At 40.2% G+C, this 23,639-nt stretch overlaps 1 protein-coding gene across 1 annotated transcript; it reads right to left on the reverse strand.

Annotated features, from left to right (window-relative positions):
• Positions 1–8,777: 8,777 nt before the first annotated feature.
• GGH (gamma-glutamyl hydrolase) lies at positions 8,778–23,638 on the reverse strand (the record flags this gene model as incomplete). The annotated part of the gene is made up of 9 exons (XM_008644205.2): positions 8,778–10,805; positions 12,863–13,000; positions 14,215–14,305; positions 14,413–14,519; positions 15,383–15,521; positions 17,920–18,004; positions 21,165–21,215; positions 22,613–22,727; positions 23,536–23,638. Coding segments are annotated over 9 exons (951 nt in total), but the record flags the coding sequence as incomplete, so codon positions are not given.
• Position 23,639: the final 1 nt, after the last annotated feature.

Here is a 23,639-nt window from a genome sequence, read left to right on the forward strand (position 1 = left end):
TACCTACATCTCTTTTTCCCTCAGGGGAAAAGTAACAGATGTTAAAAAAAAAATCCCAACAAAAAACCAACCAACCAACCAAACAAACCTACCAAAACTAACTAACAAATAAACACAGCACCAAAACCCCAAACAAACAAAAAACACCATAAGCCATAAAACCATCCATGGAATAGATTGAAAGATTCAAGTAGAAAGATACTATTCTTCATTTTCTTCATTGTAGTTAAGAGTGCTTTCAAACACTTAAAACAGATTAAAAACACTCTAAGGAAATATGACACAGTCCTCAGACTCCCAGACTTTGCTTCCACTTCAGTACTTAGTCAAAAAGTGAGCAGTAGCACTCTGTGTGCCTCCTGCAGTTACATCTCATGACATCCCATTGCCCTCCTCAAAACTCAGTGCTGTGTTGGTTTGCTGTTATTATTTTTGCAAAATCAAACAAAACCCAGAAGAATTTATTAAATGTTTTTACAAAGCAGACAAAAAGACTTTGCCAAAACCCCCACTGCAATAAAGAGGTGTACAAGAAAAATACAGTGCAAAAACTGACATGGCAAAACAGAATTTAAATTAGGGAGATCCTTAGTGTAGGGCTACTTCATGGTCATTTCCCCCCGTCCAGAAATTGCACCTGCTTGGTACCACTTGGGTTCACAATCTGAGGACTAGGAATGTTTCCCAGATTTCTAGTAATCTCATAATCTTTTGGGTGGTTTGGCTCGTAGTGAGTATTAGCTTTGATCCAGCTGCAAACAAACAACCCTTGATTTGTTCAGTATGGATATACAGACTGTTGGTACAGTAAAGTCTGGTGTTACAAGGCACATCATGAATAATGCTATACAGCATGTGCTTATTTGGGCAACCCTGCAGACAGCCATAGGAAGTTGCCTGCCTTTGAAACCAGCCCTAGTGACAGTACTAAAAATCAAAACCTGGACCCAGCAAGACGTTTGGATAATCTCCACAGCTGTTCTTTATACCTGTCAGCTTCTGTAACTCTCATCCACCTCTTCAGATGTATCTAGCTCACTCTGCTTCACATATCTGCACCAGGTCCTGGCTACTCCTGCAAGGTGAGTGGGAAGTCCTGGTGCAGCTGTAGGTAAAGAGAAGCCCAAGTCATAGAGGGTTTGATGTGAAAATTGGTTTCATACTTCACAAATGAGAAGTAACATGCTCCAGTCTCACCTTCTTCCTTAGTGAAACAAAATCTTTGCTGCGTGGCACCAGTGATTTCTCCTCCATGAGCTAAGGGGGTTGACTGATGGAGGGGGGAAGGTGAGCACAGGTCAATGCCTCAGAGAAAGACATTTCTATGATGTGATGGGGCCTGGTATGGTGGAATTACATCTCACTTATCAGAGTGGTACGTCCTCACCACCACCTTTTCCCTCAGGGGGCTTGAAGAGGCCCACAGCATTGCTTCTACATAGCAGCTCACAGAGTTAAGGAATTCTCCTGGAATTTTACTGGTGGAAGGAGATTAGTAACACCAAAGGTCAATTTCACAATTTCAACAATTCCATCCCCATCCTCATCCACAAGGCTGGGATTTATATTTTTCAAACACTGACAGGCAGGCAGATGACTGAAAGCCACAGGTACGTGTTCAAATCAAAAATACAAGTCAAGTGGGAATTGACTGAAGTAACACAACGTTAATGGACTGCAATTGCCATGTCTTGCTTCAGCTTCCATCCAGGAGCTAAGGGCCAGTTTCTTTCATGGTGCTGATGTATTTCTTCTCATTTCCATATGTTTGCTGTGATACAGCAGCTATCCCAGCAAATCTCAGCTCGTTACTGTAGAAACGTACAACAGCTTTCAGCAGAAAGCATAGTAGGTAGGAAGGCAAACGGAGTCAGAGAGAGGATGGCAGCTCACTGCCAGCTGCATGGCAGGTCTGGATGAAGCTGACCGAGGCTGGGCTTCCTTCCACACCTCACTGGAACCATGCTTGTGCCCAGGAAGGCTTGTAGGCTTTCCTTGCCCTTGCAAGAGGGGAAGGGGCAGTGCTAAGGCATGGTTCAGCTTACTGTAGTTGTGATACGGGCTGTGTAGCTGGGAACCAGCTGGGAACCAGCTGGGATGATCACCTGAGTGAGTCCCTGCCTGGGCTGTCTGACAGCAGCAGACAGAGCTTCCTCTTCCATCTGAAACTCCCCACAGACAGTCATGCTCTCCTGCCCACCCTGGCACTGTTAGACCATGACATTCACCACACCATGATCTAGGTTCCAAGCTGCTCTGTAGTCCTGTGGCTGAACCAGGGCCCCATCTCCAGGTGGAAGCTTCCGCAGTGAGCTGAGGAAATAACCAGGATAAGTGTCCCAAACACATTGAGAAGGATGCAGCCTGGCTGCTGTCACTTGGCCAGTGTTATTTACCACACCAAAGCAGTCTGCAGCTTAGCTGTAATGATCAGAATAGAGCTGTTGGGGACAAAAGAGGAAAGATTGGGCCTTAATCAGAAATGTCTAGAAAGCATCAGCTTTTTCTACTGGAAGTTTTTGTTCTCAGATTTCCATAGTTAATGGCATCAAAATGCTCTGCAGATGCATAATATACCAAGGCTCAGAGAATCTGAGAACAGCAGATGGCTTATACACATCTGAGGAGCTTTTTAATAATAAACAAATAAATAAAGATTGGAGAGGAGTGTCAGGCATGCATCTTGTTAGATGTTTAATCAGGCAGCTGAGACATCCCAATTTTTAATTGCCTTTATTTTTTAGTGCTACTGTCTAATTTCAAATTGCACAAATGAAGCTCTTTAATTTTTCTTGTCTGGTTTGAAGTCTTGGTATCTAGATGATAATTTATCAGGAAGTTCTACAGGACACAGAGAACAAGATAACTACCAAAAATCCTGCTACTCATGAAAGTATGAGATAATTTTTCTTTTTAATTGCTTCTCGTACAATTAATCATCCATCTGTCTGTGTTATATTCTTCAACATTATGGCCATGAGTTAAAAAAACTTGCACTGAAGTCGTGGCCAGCTTAGCAGGAGATAAACTGCGCTAAATAAATAAAAATGATGTGTGGTAGTGATTTAGAGGCTGCAGCAAAGCTCATAAGAAAAATGTCAATCTAGACCTTCTTTTACCATATGGGGTCATCTGTCTTGTAACTGAGAACTAAGCAGGACAGTCAAGCTCTCTTCTGAAGACAGTTTTGGTTTTGGTTTGGTTTTTAACAGGATTTTTTTTTCTTCCCACGGTAAACCCTAACCCAAATGGCATTGTATAAACATGCTCCCACTCCTCAACCTGGGGACAACTGATCCCACGAGACATCTGCTTCCTGTCATCCAGAAACCAGATAGGTTGGGAATTCAAAATATACATAGGCTTTGTTAGCAATGCCACTGCATGGATGAGCATTTCGTTTCAGCGAGTGCCCAGGAGGTTTATCATGGTCACCACCGTCCTCCTTGGATATAATTTCTACATAGAAGGCATTTCATTGTGTTACATAGCTATTAATTTTATCTCTCATAAAGAATGAAATTAAGAACATTATTTGGCACCTTGTAACCTTCCTGAATGTCACTTTAAGTCCTTTTGAACAGCACAAATTCATGGCAAGGTTTGTGCATGTGTCTACACTCACTGGTGTGGCAGTGCAGGGTATGAGCCTCGGGCTTGCTCTGCTCTTGGGAAATCAAAACTCTCCTAATTTGTGTAAACATGAGGGAGACATGGCAGATTTGGTGTGTTTTGTGAAACCCTGACTTGTCAAACCTCACCTGGCACATGACATGTATTCTTGCCCCATGCAATTCAAGCAGCCAAACCTCAGAGGGAGACATCACTGGGTTAAGCACCAAAGTCATAGTATGACCATCACCATCTATGCTGAGACGTTGTAGGAATGGCTGCCAAAAGGGTAGTATATTATAAAATAGCCTGGACTCAGCAATAAAATGCTCAACTGAGAAATTTGGGAAAACAAAAGATGCCCATCAAGCCCTGTTGTTCGAACAGATCTAATTGTCTGGACTGGTATTGCCCCACTGATGTGATGCAATTCAACTACTCTTAAAATAAAATTAATGTATAAAGATACATATTTCATTTGTACCATAATTTTTCCCCACTCATTTTTAAGCATATCTTAAAAACTACAGTGTATTCTCACCTCAAGTTTTGCTTTTTGTTAAAACAGTTGGAGATTAATCCAGATTAATTCCTTTCATGTGCCTGACTCCACAGGTGTAGAAAACAAAGAGAAAACTGCTGACGGATTCTGAACAGATTTCTTAGGGAAACCTTGCAAATGCAGGTAAGGGAGGGCAAGGGTCTTGATAGTTAAGAATAAAAGGACATGAAAGACATTTATGTTATTACGGGCTGGGATGTCTTGAGCTTCAGCTACAGCTGACACACACCGGCCAGGGAGCTACTGGGCTTGCTCAAACATCTCGTGTGTTCATGGAGCCAGTTCTCTCACTTGCAAGCATCTGAAGCAGAACAGTAATTTGGGAAGACTATGGCAGCTGTTGCTGGAAGAAGTAGTAATTGCTGCCTTGAAGTTCTGGTACAGTAATTAAACTCCCTAAGGAGCCACAAGGTAGCACAGTCTGCAAGAACCAAAGCAGGAAAACTACAGGGATGGGAAAAAACTCATCCTAAGTTTGATGAGAAACTTAAGCAAAGTTTAAGAGCCTAGGGATGAACAGTGAACTAGCTTCTGTTCCTAGAAAGAGGAAAATTTTGTTGTGTTCAGCTTAGTGGCATAAAGAACATAAAAAACTGTTTTGTTGGTAACTCCAGAAACAAAAGAATTACTGGTATTTTTTGTTGAAGTGGTAGACTGAGATGCTTCTTGCAAACATTAATAATCAGTACAAATACCTCAGATTAAAGCAAAGCAGATAATAGGTCCCTCAGGTTTCTCTCTTTTCCTCAGGAAGTCCAAGACATGGTTAGATCTGCTTTTAGATCCTGCAAATGGCCTCCATGGGTGGTACAACAGTTTAAATGCTAGCAATGAATTTAGAAGCCTATAAGGATGGAAAGGACTAACTCCATCCAGGGTGAGAATGGGTTTGGCCAAAAACTTTGGAGTACTTCCATTCTGACATGGTCTCTTTGGAAAAATCTCAGAAATTGTCTGTACACTCCTCACTTCAGCTTATGTCTCCTCTATAACACTAACAACCTTATTATTAATTAAACCTAATAATATATTAACAATTAGTAATTAATACAATAATAATAGAGTAATTAGTCACAATAATATGTCCCATTGTCTTTTGAAAAAGCAGGTCCTTAGGAGTTATTAGTGCAAGAGCTGCTGAGTAAGTCCTGGTCAAGTACAGGGATATGAAGTTCCAACTTCCACTTCTGCAGTTGTATTAAGGTCATTATAAGCAGTTTATATTGGTGCCTCAAGAAGTCACAGGGAGAAATTAATTTCCTAATGTGCTTCTAGCTAGAAAATTGCTATTTTAGTCTTTCTGGTCTTGCTGATATATTCTTCAGGAAAATTGCAAGAAACTACACACAAATAACATCAGCTCTTGAACTTGTATACACAGAGTGAAAGAGATCATCAGGGGAAGCTTGGGAGCTGCAGAGTCACAAGCTGCTGTGATTCAAGCCCAGCTGGCAACAAAGATCCACAGAGCCACTCACTCCTCCCACAGACGGGTGGTGGAGAGAATCAGAAGAATAAAAGTAAGAAAACTCATAGGTTGAGATAAAGACAACAGGTAAAGCAAAATCTGCACATGTTAGCAAAGCAACCCTAAGAACTCATTCACCCTTTCCCAGGAGTGGGCAGGTGTTCAGCCATCTCGGGAAAAGCCAGGCTCCATCGTGTCTAACAGCCACTTGGGAAGGTAAATGCCATCACTCCAAATGTCATTTCCTTCCTTCCTTCTTCCCCCACATCTATATGCTGAGAATGGTGCCATATGTCGTGGAATATCGCTGTGGTCAGTTGGGGTCACCTGTCTTGGCTGTGTCCCCTCCTGAGTCCTTGTGCACCCCCAGCCCTCGTTGCGGTGGGTGGGATGAGAAGCAAAAAGGCCTGGAGGTTGTGTGAGCCCTACTCTGCAGTGACTAAAACATCCCTGAATTACCAACCCTGTATCAGCACCAATCCAAACCACAGTCCCATCCAAACTATGTGAAAAGAATTAACTCTACCCCAGCCAAAACCAGCCCACAGTATTCAACCCAATGGTTTTGATGCTTAGTAGCAACAACTGCTAGAATTTACTCCTTTCAACCTTTTTGGTTTTCTGCTTTTTGCTTTTCAGTTTACTGAAAGCTCAATTGCAAGGGATGCTTGTTCACTAGATTTCTGAAAATCAGAGAATCTGAGGGTTTTTTTCTTAAGTCTGGAGCAAATGCTTTGTTCGAGTGCTCCTCCAAATAGTGACAGCTATTTTTAAATGGTCTAGACTTTTGTTGCAAGAAAGGGTTTTGGAAAATTTTTTGGTTATACAAGAACTGACAGAGAAGGCTGGCTCTTAAAACATACTGCTTACATTATGAAACAGATTTAAACACAATGAGGAAGTGATGAAAGCTGGAACAGTATCCTTATCAACAGGTGGCCCTGGGCACTATTTGCCCTATAAATGAGCAGTGGATTAGAGAAGAGGCCTGCCCTGGGGAAAGACACAAGGCTAATAAAGGAAGGTAATCAATCACAGTATCTGTCAATCTGTCTTCCCTGTAAGTACTCAAAGCATAATAATTTGAAAAGGCATTTAGAAACCTTAATGGGACTTGGACCCTAGCCAATTCCCATAGCTTTTCTGGTAACACCATCACCAGATACATAAATGGGAACTCCTCAGAAGAAAAAAAAAAAACAAAAAACCCCTCACAACCCCAGATAAAATGTTATTTACTGTGATAAAAGTGACTGAAATCTTGTGTACACTTTCCCACCTCAAACTCAAACATTCCTGAGTGAGCACTGGCATGCAGACTTCAGCCACCTGAATACACACACGGCCATTTCTCTCTCAGGGCTCCTGACTCATAAGGGCAATGTGGGGATGACACACAACTGGGAAGTTATCCAAACCGTCCCCATACTTTCCTCACTGTTCCAATGAAAGAACCATCATGCTCCTAACAGGCCACCAATTTCTATAGAAATCTTCCCAGTACAGTCCAGCTTTCAATATTGTTTGAGTGAGCAGCATCCACAGCAATGAATAAGGTGGCACTGATGCTAAAGGGCAAAGGGTTAAAAATTAACCTAAAAACAAGCTATTCAGCATAGAAGTGCTTGAACAGTAATCTCTGCTTTGGATTCACTACTTTGCCAGGGAATTTTGTATAGCTTGTCAGCCCAAAAGCGGTGGGGGGTTTGGGCGAGTTGTTTTGTGATTGGCTTTTCCCCACAATGAACCTTGTGGGTTAAGCTCTTCCTCTTACTCTTTAACTCCGTATTTACAGCACTTACTCAGGATGTTTCTTCCCTGTAATTTCTTCTTTACCTGAAGGAATTCAAACTGGTCTTTCCTGCCTCCCAGGCAAAGGTTTTCTGAGCTCAAGTTCTCGGTTCTTCCCATCTAAGCTGTCCATCCTGTTCTGCACGAGCTAGTTTCATATTTATAGAAAACGGAACCAAGACAGATTCTATAGCTAAAGGGGTGGAACAACCACCTGAAAAGACAGGTGTAATTCCAGCCACCTCCAGCTAATGCCTGAATGGTTTAAATATTCACTGGAAACAAGATCTAATCCCAGCTGAATTAATTGAATGCTCATAGACTCTCTCCTGCAGTCCTGCCAATATGCCCAGTTGTGCCAGTAAGATTCCAGCCCTATTGTCTCCTCCCTTCTTCTTCCCCCACATCCCAAATACCCTGGCACATAACTACATACCATGGTACAGTAAATATCTTACTCAACTTTAGGGACACCACCACACCCGATTACAAAATTGCAGAAAATACTGGTTCTCAGAGGCCATCTAGTGGGAAGAGCAGAATACTCCAAGGAAACCATTTCAAACTTTTCCTTCTTAGTAATATAGTCTGCAAGATACACAGGGTTACCTTGCTGATCAGTGGATGTCCTTCCCACACAGCAACAAGAAAGCTGGTTAGGCTCATACACCAGACTCAGCAAGCTGTGAGTATGGTCACAGACTCTTCTCTCTTTAGCATTAATTCTGAAAACTGTAATAGGAGTTCTGTCTGTGCAATGAAAAACCATATTGTACAACACAGAGCAGAGAGGAAGCCTTCTTTAAAACACACTTTAAACTTGCTGTTAGGTGATTGCTAGACAATTTTGGGTTCCTATAGTTTGCTTCTGGCTGGAGAACATGTGGAAGATACCAGGCATTATATGGAATAGACAGAAGTTTCTTTGCTTACAGCTTTCAGAGTCCGGAAAGCCCTGTTAGTGCTGCAGCCCCTTCCCACTTTCATGGGGGTTTGGCTGCCCGCGCACAAGTGAGCTCTGACACTGGCCCTGGGGTGAGCCCTGCTCTGTGAGAAGGAGCTGTGGGCAACCTTCTTGAAAGCTCCTGCCCCTTGTCTCCGCAGCCACATTTAAGTGCATTTAAGCTCAGGCCCTGGGCATGGGTACCTGTGCTCTGGGCACATCCGTGCCAGATCATGGATCTCACTCATCCTAACCCTGACTTGCTGGCATGACCAAAGCAAACACACATTGTAACCTGTACAGTGCCTTCCTCATTTATGACTATCACAGATGGAAACAAGAAAACAAAGACTGTTGTCGGTGCTTCATCCTTGGTATCTAAAAGGTGACAAAAATACAAATCTGCTTGAATGAAAGTTTATTTCATGTATCATAGAAAAATCATGCATATCATCAAGTAAGGCTTTACAACATAAAGGATATAAAGGAAAGATGCATACAAATTCATAATATATAAACTTCTCTCATCATATTACACACAATACTCTTTATAGTTACACATTTAGGAACTAATTACTATATTAGTAATTATAATTGCATTGCAGACATTTCACTTGCAAGATTGATCTCTGGTTTAAGGCTAAAACTTGCCCACCTTACTTAAGCAAATTCTTAGAGCTATTCCAAAGAACGTAGCCTGAACAACAAGTAGAAGACTAGACTTGGTTTCTGAGTATCATAGCTGCTGTATTTACATGCAACACCCTCTTTTTACACTTGGTTTTATTCAGGAGTCAGTTTAATAAAGTTACCTATATTAAAAAGAACCATTTACTAAGTTGGCTGATATGACAAATGTAAAAATACCACATGTTTAAGCTTGCAATTACCTGGAAGTGTTTTTCTGCTAGTCACAGTTAATGTTTCCTCATAGTTTTTTCTAAGTGATGCATTTCACATTCTCTTATGCAGTTGCTTCATGATAAAGAACAAGAGAGTGTTTTACTTGAAAAACCTGAGAAACTTACCAGACTTATTCAGATATGGTACCTGAGAGTATGAGGTTCTACAAAACAGAGCTGAAGTTTATAAACCTGAATTCTTCATAAACTCCAAATCCTTATTAATGTCAACAAGAGTTTGGAAGCTATGCTAGAGAGGAGAATTATATCTGATTGTCTAATCTTAGTTTCTTTTTGGACAACACACAAAACCACTGAACAAAACTTTCACCATGTCTGAAGCAAAGCAGAGAAAAAAATGGTATCACTGTATTGCATGCAACTGCTATTATCACATTATGTCACCTTCAACAGGTTTCTCATATACATTCATCTGCTGTTTAAATTCTAGCTGCACTGAACTTTCAAACAAGACAGGAAGAAACTACCTTGTTTACTAAGTTAATGGGAAACTACCTCTTGGCTTCAAGTGAAAACTGTATCCAGCTACAGGAAAAGTCAGACACTTTAGAGAAAAAATTAGGTTTACATTCCTTTAAATACAAAGGAATGAGTGTCCGCATCTCATACCTGGCTGCTCCTCTAGTTACTCCCAAACAAATTCTTGGAGGATATATAAAACTGAATTGAAAAGAACTGAAAGTGGAATCAGCACTGAACTATGCCCTTCAAACTTATTTTATGTGATATTTGCGATACTGACTGTACACTGCATCCTCATATTTATGAAGGCCTCACAAGGTATAAGGATTCCAAATAATGCTGAATGTACAAGAGAAACAGTTTCACAAATGGGATTTAACATGCTTCTTAGGCAAAAATGTCTTTTTGCTATCATGCCTTACTATTTTGGTCAATTTTTGAAATGACAAAGGAATCCCTGTCAAGAAGTTGGCTGCATACACATTATCTATGACAAACCCAAGAGTCTCATTTGCTAAATTGTTTGAAAAGGACAGGATTTTACTACACAATGTATCTAAGTGTCTAATGCTATCATAGTCCACAGCATTTTACAAAGATCACGTCTCATATTTTAAAAATATATGAAAACTTTTCCTTGTACCAAAGGTGATTACTTCAAAGTTTACAAGCATAATCAAGTCATCTGTCCTGGAAGAAAAATACATTTTTCTGTAGCTTGCCTTCAAGTGTGATCCAAGATGATTATTATGTTATTGAACATAAATTTATATATTAATGTTTCAATGGTGCAGAAGATACACAGAATAAATCATTGTAAAGGAAAACTGTTCCAGCTTTCTGTCACTGTATCAGCTTAATTATACAATGCTGGCAAATAATTCCATTTATAAATAACAACACTGCACCTTTGACAAGATACTCAATCAAAAAAATAGGTTTGCTGAAATGCAGAAAATGTTCCTGTATAAACTGGATTATAATTATAGATCAATTCTTTTGCTTCCTCATCTTCACTGGAGAAATGGTGCAGGCTCTTCCGGGCTGTAAAATATTGTAAAAGTACAGATAATTTTAATGTCATCCTCCTCGACAGTATTTATCTTGGTAAAGTAAGTTATTTTGTGTAGCACAACAAAATGGAATTACAGTAGCTTGTATGTGAAGAACTGGGAAGATGCATCTTCAGAAAGCTGGTTACAGCATATATTATTACTGGAGAGGGAGAATTTAAAGCCAAGACTGTATGAAGTAGTTATCCATGAGATACTGGCAGTATCTACCAGAAATACCAGTACTTTTAACTCTGAAAGAAATGCATCAGAGTATCAGCCTACTGAAAGCTGCATGGACTGTGCTGGTGAGGACAATAAAATTGAATCCTCCTCTGGTTTATCATGTTGGTAACTCTACACAAGTTAAAATTAATGATGGATGGATGGATACAAAAATGGTATTTCAGTGGAATGGCTTAATTACTAAGTGATCACACATGAGTATATTTTTACATGACTATATTTTTCATCTTGTGGTTTATTCTCAAAGTTAGGGAAGATATTCTGCCTTACATTAGCTAAAAATGTGAATTACTCATTGCAAAGTTATGATATGAAGTACTCAGTAGGAGCAGCTTATTGTTCAGCAACTCCCCTAAAGACTGGGGAGGCAGTGAAGAATAATTTAGGATTTTGTAGATGAGATCGGGGTAGACACCGCAGGCTGAAAAAAGTTTGCTCTACCGGAATTGTAGGTCTGTAGATCCCAAAGCTAGTGACACATCTGCGTGGCACTCTGCACAAGCTCCTTGTATGTGTACACACACACAGAACTCACATGCAATATGTCTCAACAGCATTCACATGCAGACTTGGCACTTGCTTTGTCCCACCTAACTTGGATAATGGCCTGAGCAAGCTTACTTCTGTTGGGAATACAGTCTGCAGACAGATACTAGAGAAAGCAGCAAACAAAGCCAGAAAACACACTGCGTTCTAGTATTAGACTACAAAATTAAAACCAGACTCATACTGTATTTTCTCCTATTTTCGCCTTAATTTTTGTCATAGTCCACCATTTAATAGATCACAGGGACACATTCCACTGGACTAGGCTGCTCAGAGGCCCAGTTCTGCGTGGCTGTAAGTTCTCTATCAAAAAGGTTTTGCTACATTTTCACAAAGAGGAGTAGGACTACTTCATGCGAAAAAGCACCTTGAATTTGTATGAAATGCAACTTTTACTTCTACACTCTCACTGACCAGCACAAACTGCACTTCTTTACATCACTGTCTACTTTCTTCATTAAGTTGACTCTTTTGATTAGAGATCAAGTCTAGAGACCAACCTCAACCAGCTTAATCATTATGTTCTTCATAGGCCCCATCAAGGAAGCAAGACAATTTCATAAAATAGTCCAGCAGAAGGGTTTGGTAGGGATAAATAAAGGAATAAAGTCTGATTCCTTCAAATACTCCTCTATTCATGTCCTGCTTATTTATAGCAAATAGACCAGTAGTGTCATAAACTATCAAAATGTTATCCATTAGTTACTTCCAGATTCCTAGGATATAAACAAAAAACCAAAATTAGCAGCTCTGTAAAATTCAAAAACTTCTTGTGCTGTCTATAGTATGCAACTGTAGGGCATGGTATTGCACCCCTCTGACACATCCATACTGCCCAAGCCATATTTATAACCCCCGGTGCATGCATTTTGCAAGCAAAATTGGGAACACATGGAATGACTGGAAGCCAGTTTGGAACTGAAGAAGCCCCTGCAATTATGAATGGAGTACTTTTTTTCTTTTATTGGCTTTGTGCAAGAGAGGCCAAAATGTTACAGGGATATTTTGAAATGGTAGAAAGTCACAGAACAATGCTTTAGAGCCAGCCTAGTGAAAACAGTTTGTGGAATGCTTCGCCTTTTGATGTTACTTTCACTAAGCCATCTATTTCTAGTATCCTTTGGTGTTTTATAAGCCTGTAAAGCTTCTCAGAAAGCACTATGAGGTACTGAACTTTGACAGCTGAAAACGTTTTCAAAGTTTTTCAAGTAATGCTTCACTCAAACCCCCAACATTTATAGATAACAAACTTTTTACCTTCATTAACGAAGAAATCAGCCATATAATATGCTGCTCTTACAGCAGATGGTGAATGTGGAATGCCTGGAGAATCCTTCCACTCAAAAGGATTTTTCTCTGGATGCCACTGCATGCCATAAATTGGATATTTGTATGCTACAACAAAACACAAGGCGTGTAAAGTTGTATGCCTTAAGAATTATGTGCTTAATCTTACTGCTACAAATATACCTCACTTATCAACAGTTTCACAAAAGCGTGAACAGTGAGTTGAAACACTGTTAAAGTCAGAGTGGAACTGAAGGAAAATAAATGGATATTGTAAAAGAAGGGTCACATTACATGCAAGAAAATATCAGTACATCATTTTCTTGATTATTCATTTCAGAATTAATGTATATACACACTAAAAAATAACGTTTCAAGTGCATCAGTCTCAAAGCTTCCTATCTGCTGCCAGCATCACTCAGCATTCACAGCCATACAGGATGCCAGTTCCATGGGAGAGATCCAAGTCTTAGTATCACCCTGAAGGACCCATCGATCCAGGGGCAGCTCCCATCTGCTCCAGCTAGGCCTGATACATTTTGGGGGAGTCAGTCCTTAGCTCTCTTCCAGGGAACATCGGCACAGCAGCTGATGACTGCTCTGTGATAAACCGCTTGCAGGCACGGGTGATGCCTGTCATTAGCCCAATCAGGTTTGCTGATCAAAGTGCTATTCTTCTCTTTTGGAGGACAGCCAGGATGCCACACAGAAGAATCCCATTGGTGACAGCTGGGCCTTACAGTAGGGCTGCTAGTGGTGCACTGATCAAGATAAAACACTCCCTGGAGAGCTAACTTGTTTCCTGAGCTGAGCAAGCCCAGTTTGAAACAGACAAAACAAGTCACGCAAAAGGCTTTTGGAGGAGGGCAATTACCAGCATTGCCACTAAGGTAATGAGGGATATTGCTGTTCCCTCAGCAGCCTGGATTGTTCTTCCCATACAGCAAACACAGAAAGCACCAGCCTAAGCAGACAGCTGGGAAGCAAGGTTTGACAGAGGCACACTGCACTGCACAGGGATTCAACTACCGCAGCAGAAGTGCTGTGCAGTTCACACCACAGCACTCAAATATGCCAGTGCTAAAGTGTAACAGCTTATCTAGAAGGGAAACAGCAGGTGGGAGGAGTAATGAGGCTCACAGTACTCAAAAGATAAAATACCCCCGCAAACAGAAATGCTCCTCACAGCCAGAGCACTGACAGGGCTGATGCTTACCCTGCTATTCTAACAACTTGCAATACAAATTCACATCGGTGCCACAACACCTCTAAAAAACTACCTTGTAACAGTCACAGTTTCCAAAGGAAATTAACTTCCTTACCTTCCATGGTAGATATAAATTCCACTTCATCATCAGTGTTAGTAGTCAGAACTCTATAGAAAGTACGAAGCTCTTCATTATTTGTGAAATTCTGTGATAAGAGAGGAGGAAGAGGGAAAAGGTGTTATTTGCTTATTTATTTCTAGTTTTAACTAAAAAAAAAAGTTTGTATGCAGAAAAAAAAAAAAGATCAAATACCTCCAAGGAGAGGCTCCACACATGAAAGTTTGATGTCAATGGCTCAGTAGCAAGCGCATGTAATACATCATCAGGGAAATTCCTGAACATTTTACTGTCTTTTGCAGCTATTAGAAAGAAAAAAAATTGTATTTTCCATTACCCAAGCCGGTCTCAGATGGATTTAAACTGACAGAAGACAATTAATAAAATGCTGCGCTAAAGTAAACTTTTTTGGCAGTAAATCTTTATTACTTTAGAATATCCTGCAAGAAATATCAGTGAATTAACTACAACAGATTTCCAATATGCTGTTACCACTGAGTACCAGTATTTTCCAGAGAGGATGCAGCTTTGCTACCTAAGTTCTCACTAAAATAAGCATCATTCTTTGACATTCATTTCAGTGGCCCTTCCACTCACAATGAGCACAAGTGACAGAATTTGTGAATGCTCCACAGTCTGCAGATGGATTATTCACAAAGGGTAAAAATATCAACAGAGGCCCCATTTTACCAGTGCTGCTGAGTGCCACAGCTCTACCTTAAGGGATCTCTCTGATTTCAATACTGTTCAAATGGGACAGTAATGGTACTATTCATCATTAGGAAAATGTGATTTGAAAAATTTAAGATCACCTGCTCTCCAAGTTTGAAAGGTTTTGAACCTGTGAATTTTGTTCAACTGGGTCACAGAAAAGGACCCTAAGCAGACATTACTCTGTAGGTCTGAATTTTCAAATGAGTCAAAGAGCCACAACTGTGGTTTTTGCTGACTGCTCTTTGTTTCAAATGGCTTGTGCTCACTTCTCTGCTTTAGAAGTGACAGTTGCACTGACTTTACAAAAACAGTCAAGGCAATTTAATTACAAAGAATTTAGCAGAAGATAATAATCAGAAACCTCCCAAACATCCACCCCACAATATTTATCCTTAACAAAACCCAACACCTCTTAGCAAGACTCAGACACGAGATGTAATAAATTTTTCACCTGAGGTAAAGTTCAGAGGGAGTGAAAAACCATTTGTCTTGGTATGAACAAGTAAAACTTCACCACTTGTGAGATATGTAAGCTCTTCGTGTCCAAGACATGTTCCCCATATTGGGAAATAATCTCCTTTATCATTAGCCTACAAAATAAAAGCAACAACATAAGGGAACAGTAATAAAAATTTACAGAAAAGAGACTGACAAGAGCTTCCTACTCTTTTCACTTTCTCTTCTCTAGGTGAGAAGTATAACTACTACAGTAGTGTGAATTGCTACCACAGAAATTTTAACAGTTCAATTGCAGTTGAAATAAGCACAGACTCCCTTAGAGTTTCTCCTAGAATATGAAGACTAAACGATATATGTTTGTGTTGAAGCAGCAAACTGAGCCTAATGTGGATACTGATTTGACTGTTCTACAAGTAATGTTGAGAGCAGCCTAAACAGAAACCACAAAATGGCAACATTTCAATAAAAAAAAGCAATCATTAGAAGGGACACAGAAGAGTCTGTCACCATTTTGAGGGAAAGCCTACCTATTATAATTCATACTTTTCTATGAAGCACACTGATCACATAGCAAGGGACTTTTGCAATGTCTGTGCCCACAGAACTGTATTAAGAAAACATGAATCCTACTACTAGCACAGCTACGGTCTTGCGTGACATACTTAAATGATTGTTTAACTAGCAGGTTTGGACCTGTGTTCCAAAAAGACAAAATGTGCATTTAAGCAACATTAAAAAGTGGCAGTCATTTTCAAAAGAATAAAAACTGGCAGGTCAGTGTGAAAACAATATAAAAAAAAAAGCAAAAAGGAGAAAAAGAAAGCAAAAAACCAAGAACCTAACTAGCTTCTTGTGACCTAATTAAGCATGGTGTATACAGGCATTGGAAATCTGCATTTTTAAGTGGTTTGTACCTGATCATAAGCACATGTAGGAGACTGGGATGTTTCAGAACTCCTGTTTTTGTGGAACCTGACTGGTTTTTTCCTAACTTGTTTCTAAACATTTTTAAGTTATGCAGACCACAACACACACACACACCACCCCTGAAGAGCTGCTGCTCAAAGCCATTTTTGAGAAAGCTGACATGACAGGCTCAGAATAAAAATGTTCCCCTACTGCATTACTGACAGTATGGTAATAAAAGCCCACAGAACTACTTCTCCTCAGAGCAAAGCAAGGAAGATGTAAAGAAAGAAGGCTGATAGGGCTGCAGAGTCTTCATGACCACCCGTCATGTACAACGAGGCACGGGACTTACATGAAAGACACACAGTGGAGTTGCAAGTGAGGACTAAAACTACTGAAGGCAAAAAATAAACTACAGTTTAAAACCAATTGCAATTGAAACTAAGATTTTGTGCCCCTTCCCCCTTTTTTAAAATAAACTAGAGCCTGGAGGCTAAGCATGTATTAAACAACACTCAAGACATCACATTTTAAAAACTAATTTAAGAGCCAGAAAACAGTATTTAATTTAGATTTTTGCCTAGCTAGTAAAATTCTACTGACTTGAATGGGGATTAGCATCTCACACCCTCTATTCAAAATAAAGCAGAGACAGATCAAAGTAATTTCTCATTGTGAACATTTGCAAATGAGAAGGACCCTTCATATGGGTTAGAAAAAGATAAAATTCAGTCATTCTGTACTTGTAAAGATACTCTTGACTATTGTAGCTTACGTTACATAAGTAAAGCTAGCAATATTTTATAGCACTATTAAGATTTGAAAGATGAAACTCAAAACACAAAATTATCACAAACAGCAAGGAAAAGCCCTGCCTTGATGAACTGAATATTATTTTCTGTCCTTCACTCACTGGCTGTACACATATCAGCTAATAAACCTGTCTCTCTGATCATAAAGTGACATAGGCAATTCAGTTAATCATTGTGAAACGTCAACATAATTTCATAATCGTACAAGAAACCACAAGAAACCCTCGCCCTAGTACTGGATACCAAGACAGAGGCTGCAGTTAACACAGTGAGCAGTTCCAAAGAGACAAATGAAATTGTCCCACATAAAAGTGAGACGCTCTTTGCAAGACACACTGAAAATAAAGACAGACAAAAGCATAGAAACATTGGTGCCACAGGGACTGAAGAGTAAAGGGAGCTCTATTACTGAATTGCAGCAGCTGACTGGTCCTGTGAATGCCAATGCCTGCACTTTCCTTGCCTGCTGTTGGAAAGTCAGCAGCAAAGGTGGAAGAGCAATTCCTCACTGGCAAGTTCACATAGACCTATAAAGTCTCAGGTACAGCAAATAAACAATACTGTTCTCACCTGAAGAACTTTGGAGTTTAAGACCATAACACAACATATAACAGGAGTAGGTGTCACAAGCCTGAATCTTAAGCTATTAATGCAGAAGCTTTATGCAGAAGCAAGAAATAAGCTACCTATTTTCAGGCCTAGAGTTAACATACTGAATGACAGTGCAAAACTATGAAAAATATGAACCTGGTGATTTTGATCTCTGAACAGTGATAATAACAAGAACCAACTGCTCCTTAGTAATTACCTCCAAGGCCTTGTGGTAAAATATCTTAGCAACCCTTGAATACTCTGAAGTCCTAAGATCCACACCACCTCCTGGAAAAAGTACCCTGAAAGGCAACATCCAAGAATATGATTAGCAACAGTGATCAACTCAAAACTTGGACAACGTACACAGAGAAATGTCTGATAGCAGTTTTAAGGGTATGATTCAGGTCTAGGTTTTAGAAATCTACAGACAGGCATCCCATTATGGACAACACAGATCTAGTCAGGAAAGACACTGGAGATTCAAATAGGTTTTCAGGACCAGCCACCTGAGTGGCGGGTAGGTGGGACAGCCCTGTCGGCTCCACTGGCTGTACTGACTAGCATTCCATTAATTATGTGACTTTGGACAGCTAGAGCACATGCAGACAGTTTAGTTTAGGTGTTTCAGTCTTTAATTTAATCTTAGTGTTCTTCTACTGAAGAATGGTTACTCTATCACAAAGTATAGATCAAGCCTCACAAAACATATGGAAGAAGAAAGTGAACAGAAAATACATAAAACACTAAAACACACAGACTTCAGCTGGTATACAAAATGGTTGCAAGCCACGACTCTCTGAGTTCCTATCCTGCCCCTCAGCTGGCTCTCACTATCACTTTAAAATTCCAGCCCAAATCTCAATTCATCCTGCTCAGTTTCAGGAAAGTAGAATTGTGGCCCTAACACAGCGACCTTCTTATTGGAGACAACACAGATCAAAAAGTTCCTATCAAAAAAGGAGGAAAAGTACATTTGACCGTTACCTTTGGTCACACAGGATCCCAGAGAGCTAAGGAAGACAAAGCAATCTCGGGGACAATTTCACAGAAATAGTGCAAAAGCTTTTTCCCCCCCCAAAATACAATCAGGAATGGCAATTCCCTGTGTGGCTCCACAAACCCAAACAAACACCACAGAAGAGAAAGATTCAGTACAGTCTAGCAGAGAACTTACATGGACACATGATGACATGTAAAATAATCAAGTACTATCAGAAAGAGTAACATGAAATAAAGGAAGCCTCTTCTGGCTGTAACTGGAACAGTGCCTGCAGAACCAACAGAACTGGATGTGTGAGCATTCCCCAACCCACTGCTGCAGAACCTCAATTAGATTTACTCAAGTCACATCCATTAGGTGTTGATTTGTTACCGAAATAGGTGTAGGATTTCCTCTATATTTCTGTGCTCTAGAAATGGCAATCTGTATCAGTGAGATACTAAAAAGCAGTTAGAAACAACTAACATCCCACATGATCCCAAGCGTTTGCAGAGAAAATGTGTATTTAAACCCCTGTGACCAGGTTTTTTTTTTAAGTGAATAATGTACAGGATCATCTAAAAGCCATCAAGTATTTAGTGGAAAAGTAGTATTCACAAAAATACAAAAAACTTTACTTCCCAGTATCAACATTGAAAATTAATACAGCTAAAGGTATTTTCAAAATAGGCCAGATTGATTTCTTCAGAGATCTAATTAGACAAATAAGGTGATCTTTACCTGGAAGTGGTAGAAAATTCACTTCACCTGTTCAAACCAAAACCTGGATGATACTAATTAGGAAAAATGATTGTCATTTTTGCTAAAGCAAAAAGGAAACAACCCATTAAGTAGCAATGATAATGGCTTGACATTGTCATAAGCAGATTGAAATGCAACTAGGTGTATTCCAGTATCTCTAACTGGTTAGAGCTGGTTAGATCATTTCTATTGGACATTTCAATGGCTACCTCAGGAGTACATTCATAAAATTATGTCTTTACTATAGCAAATTCCATTATTTTAAGGCGGCAGCATTTAATAGTAAGTAATTTCCAGCTTCGAAGAACAATATGAAAGATCAATGTATCTCTTTCTTATTCTGAATTTCCACAGAATAAAAGTCATGCCCTCCAGAGATCTTTTTTGTTATTTAAACACTTTGTTATTTAAACACAATTTTATTGTGGAAGCCAACAGATGATGGTAGAGGGCCACAAGAGGAAAATCAGACCATCCTTACTCACCTACATAACACAAACTCAACTGACTTCTGACTGCAAGGACAGAAGGACAAAGGAAATGGATCTACTTTCCAAACACTCTTCTGGATTGACGTAGGTGGTGAGGTAGAAACAATGAGAGACCCCATTGGTGGAAGCCCTTCTGGCAACCAAAGAGAAGCTGGTAGCCATGAGAAAGGAATGAAATGATTCATTTTGTCTCCAACAGCACACAGCAGAGAAAGCATCACTGTCTTATATTCACTTATAGCGCAAGACTGCAAAGACCCACGTCTTAGTGTCCAAGGGCATCTTGATGTACATAGGAGTACACTGCACTCCCCAGACAGCCAAAGGTCTAAATATTCAAGGTCTACACATGCAGATTAACATTCTAGTATATGCATAAGCTTAACAAATGTATTAATGGTTTAAGATGCTCATCTCATGACTACAAGTAGACCAATCACATGCTCTGGCCTCACACAAAATCAGCTGTGAAGTGTAGCATCAGCTGATTTTACTCTTCTAAAGTGCACTTCTAGCACACTGCAAAAAAACCACAAAAAGTTTTGACTTTTCTTAGTCCACAATAAAAACTGTTAGGCAAGATCACATCCCACATTTGAAATGTAGGAAGAACATGGGGATGGCAGTTGCTACAGATCCCCTGAAAAGCCAGGAAGTTTGTCTAACAAAGACCTAAGCCACAGATCACAACAGGCAAGACAGACCATTCAAGTAGCAAGAGAGAGAGCACACATGGAGAAAAGAGTAGAAGACACTGGAAATCAGAAACTTTTATAATAGAGGAGATATGGAAAGGACTGAAAGAGGGAAGAAAGGGTAGAAACAGGGGTGAAATACCAAGCAAGTGCTATTAAACATCAAAATGAACGTGACAGCTCAAATGAGGAAAACAGAAAAATTAACAAAGAAGAAGTAGAGTATTTCACTTGCAAAATTGCTCTTAACTATAATGCCACTTCTCCCTGCCTGCAGACAAGCACAAGGGAATGCCAAGATGAGCCTTGGCACTGTTGCAGATTATCTGACGTGTTCCTCAAGGAAGGAAACGCAGAACACCAGTAGTGGATGAAACAATGCATTCTGTGTTTTAGAACATATTTTCATGTCTGCAGTGCCCAGCGCAACGTCTCAAAAGAGCAGGAAGACAATGTCCATGGGAACACAGCAGAGCTCAAAACCAGAACTATCATGTCTTTCAACAGAAAGCTGAAAGTGATCAAAACTTACCCATTAATAGAGTGGAATATTTTATCATATTCTTCATCTGTAAGATTTAATCTGAAACACCAAAAAATAATTACAGAATACATACAAAATACATGTATTTAACCATAAAAATATAATCTCTACTGAACGGAAATGTCTGTCACAGAAAATATGCAGAAGGCTTGCTTTAAATAGAGTAAAATAGACACAAATCAAATGAAACATTTCACTTGAAATAGCTCAATCCACAAGATTGAAAACAGGGCCCTGTCAGGTACAGCTCCTGATGAGGTACTCTGAGACCCTTCTGCAGACACTTGAAAAATTTACCATTTACATGAATGGCATGGTTATTATTTCCTGCAGACCGGAAACTCCGGTTTCCAACTGACTCCAAGAAGGGCAGAGCTGCCAACAGTGGGTCACACCCATGCACCCCCAGCCTCCTTGCCAGTGTGGCAGCACGAAAAGCAGAAAAGGTCTTGGCTCTGTTGTAAGCCCTGCTCAGCAATAACAAAAACATCTCTATATTATCAACCCTGTGTTCAGCACAAATCCAAAACACACCCCCACACCAATTACTGTGAAGAAAATTAACTCTACCCCAGCCAAAACCAGCACAGATGGCTGCACTTCTGCAGAACTGATATGCTGGGTGTCAGTGAAAGTGTTCAGCTTTGCTGCAAGTAACTTAACTGCCAGAATTAGAAGCATCCATTCATTGGTGAAGCTTCTGGTCAACAAACATTCTGAAAGCTCCAGCAGCTACGTGAGGAATGCTGGCTTCTAATTCGGGCACTTAAGTAGTGCTCTTATTGGACTGTGTAGATACATCCTATTTTATTTTTCTGCAGCTGTATTAGTATTGTTTTTAAGTACTGAAATTTATAATTTTATCATCTGGTTTCAGTGCTCTTAAAATTTTATAGCTAAGCATTGGCACGAAGTACTGTCAGCTGTTACTTTGCTACTTTTTACCAAACAACCAAAATACAAGGAATTAGTGACCAATAGTTTGAACAGAACTGGACTTTGGTTTCTGAAAGGAGTACTGACAGCCTTCCTTGATTCCTTGAATTCCAGGGCTACAAAATGTGAAAAAAAAGATATAGCTATCTATGTATCTAGGTATCTATGCGTGTTTGTGGGGCACTACACAGTAGACAGAATATAGCTAACTTCAAAAACCATGCATGCAAACTATAGAAGGCAATTTTACTGGTAAAAGAAATTAGTACTTTTCAAAGAAAGACTATTTTTTAACATAAGAAGAAGCATTAAAAAGTACATGTTCCACTCTGCTTTTATTCTGATTTCTGAAACTCTCTGAAAATTGTGGCATTTTCAAATGGTTTTTGAGGAACAATAAAGACTCATAAAAGCAGTACAACTGCTTTCTGTGCCTCTAAAATGGCACAAACCTTACATAATGCAATTATTATCCATTCTTAAGGATATAAAAAATGTACCTTATTGGGACAGCTCGAGCACCGGCAGATTCCACAAACTTCACATATGAAGCTGCAATATAAGATCTTCCATACCTCTGGTACTCATCAAAGTGACATTCCTGTGACAATATCCCTGAAGGGCCCAAGGAAGAAAATTAGCACTATACAAATGGCAAATGCTACACACTGAAAGAAAAATCACAAAATCACTTAATCAATTAGTTTGGAAAAGACCTCTGAGATCATCGAATCCAACCTATGACTGAACACAGGTCAACTAGACCATGAAACAAGTGCCACGTCCAGTCTTTCCTTAAACACCTCCAAGGACAGTGACTCCACCACTTCCCCTGGGCAGTCCATTACAGTATGTAATCACCCTTCCAATAAGGAAGTTCTTCCTATGTCTAACCTAAACCTCTCCTAGGTAGCTTAAGACTCTGTCCTCTTGTCCTATTGCTAGCTGCCAAGAAGAGAGCGACCCCAACCTGGCTACAACCTCCTTTCAAGCAATTGTAAAGAACAGTAAGGTCACCCCCGAGCCTTCCATTCTCCAGCCCAAACCACCCCAGGCTCCTCAGCTGCTCCTTCTAAGACTTGTGCTCTCATTAATTAATTAATTGATTAATCCCCCATTTCCCATATACCAGCTTGCAGCGATACATCTACTGCCTAGAGGAACCGCAGGCACCGAGACAACGGGGCATCAATTACGGTGCTCCGTCACAAGGTACCACATAAACACACATTACCTGACTAAGAGCCGGCTTCCCTGCTATGACTGCTCAGCACTGTGACTTCTCTCAAACCAGACTGATTTTTAGCGAAAGGACGTAGAGCGTAACGCTGCTTTCAACAGCTCTAGGCAAACCTACGCTCCGGGAGACGCTTCCGTCCCCCCGCCCGGCCAAGGCAGGGTGCGAGGCCCCGCGGCCCCTTACCGATGATGGGTCTGTCATTGCGCTCCGCCGCGAGGTCGCGCCGCGCCAGCGAGGCGGGGGAGCCGCAGCGCAGCAGCACCAGGAGGAGCGCGGCGGCCGCGATG

This window comes from Corvus brachyrhynchos, unplaced genomic scaffold, assembly GCF_000691975.1.
Source record: "Corvus brachyrhynchos isolate BGI_N302 unplaced genomic scaffold, ASM69197v1 scaffold230, whole genome shotgun sequence".
NCBI classification, from domain to species: Eukaryota; Metazoa; Chordata; class Aves; order Passeriformes; family Corvidae; genus Corvus; species Corvus brachyrhynchos.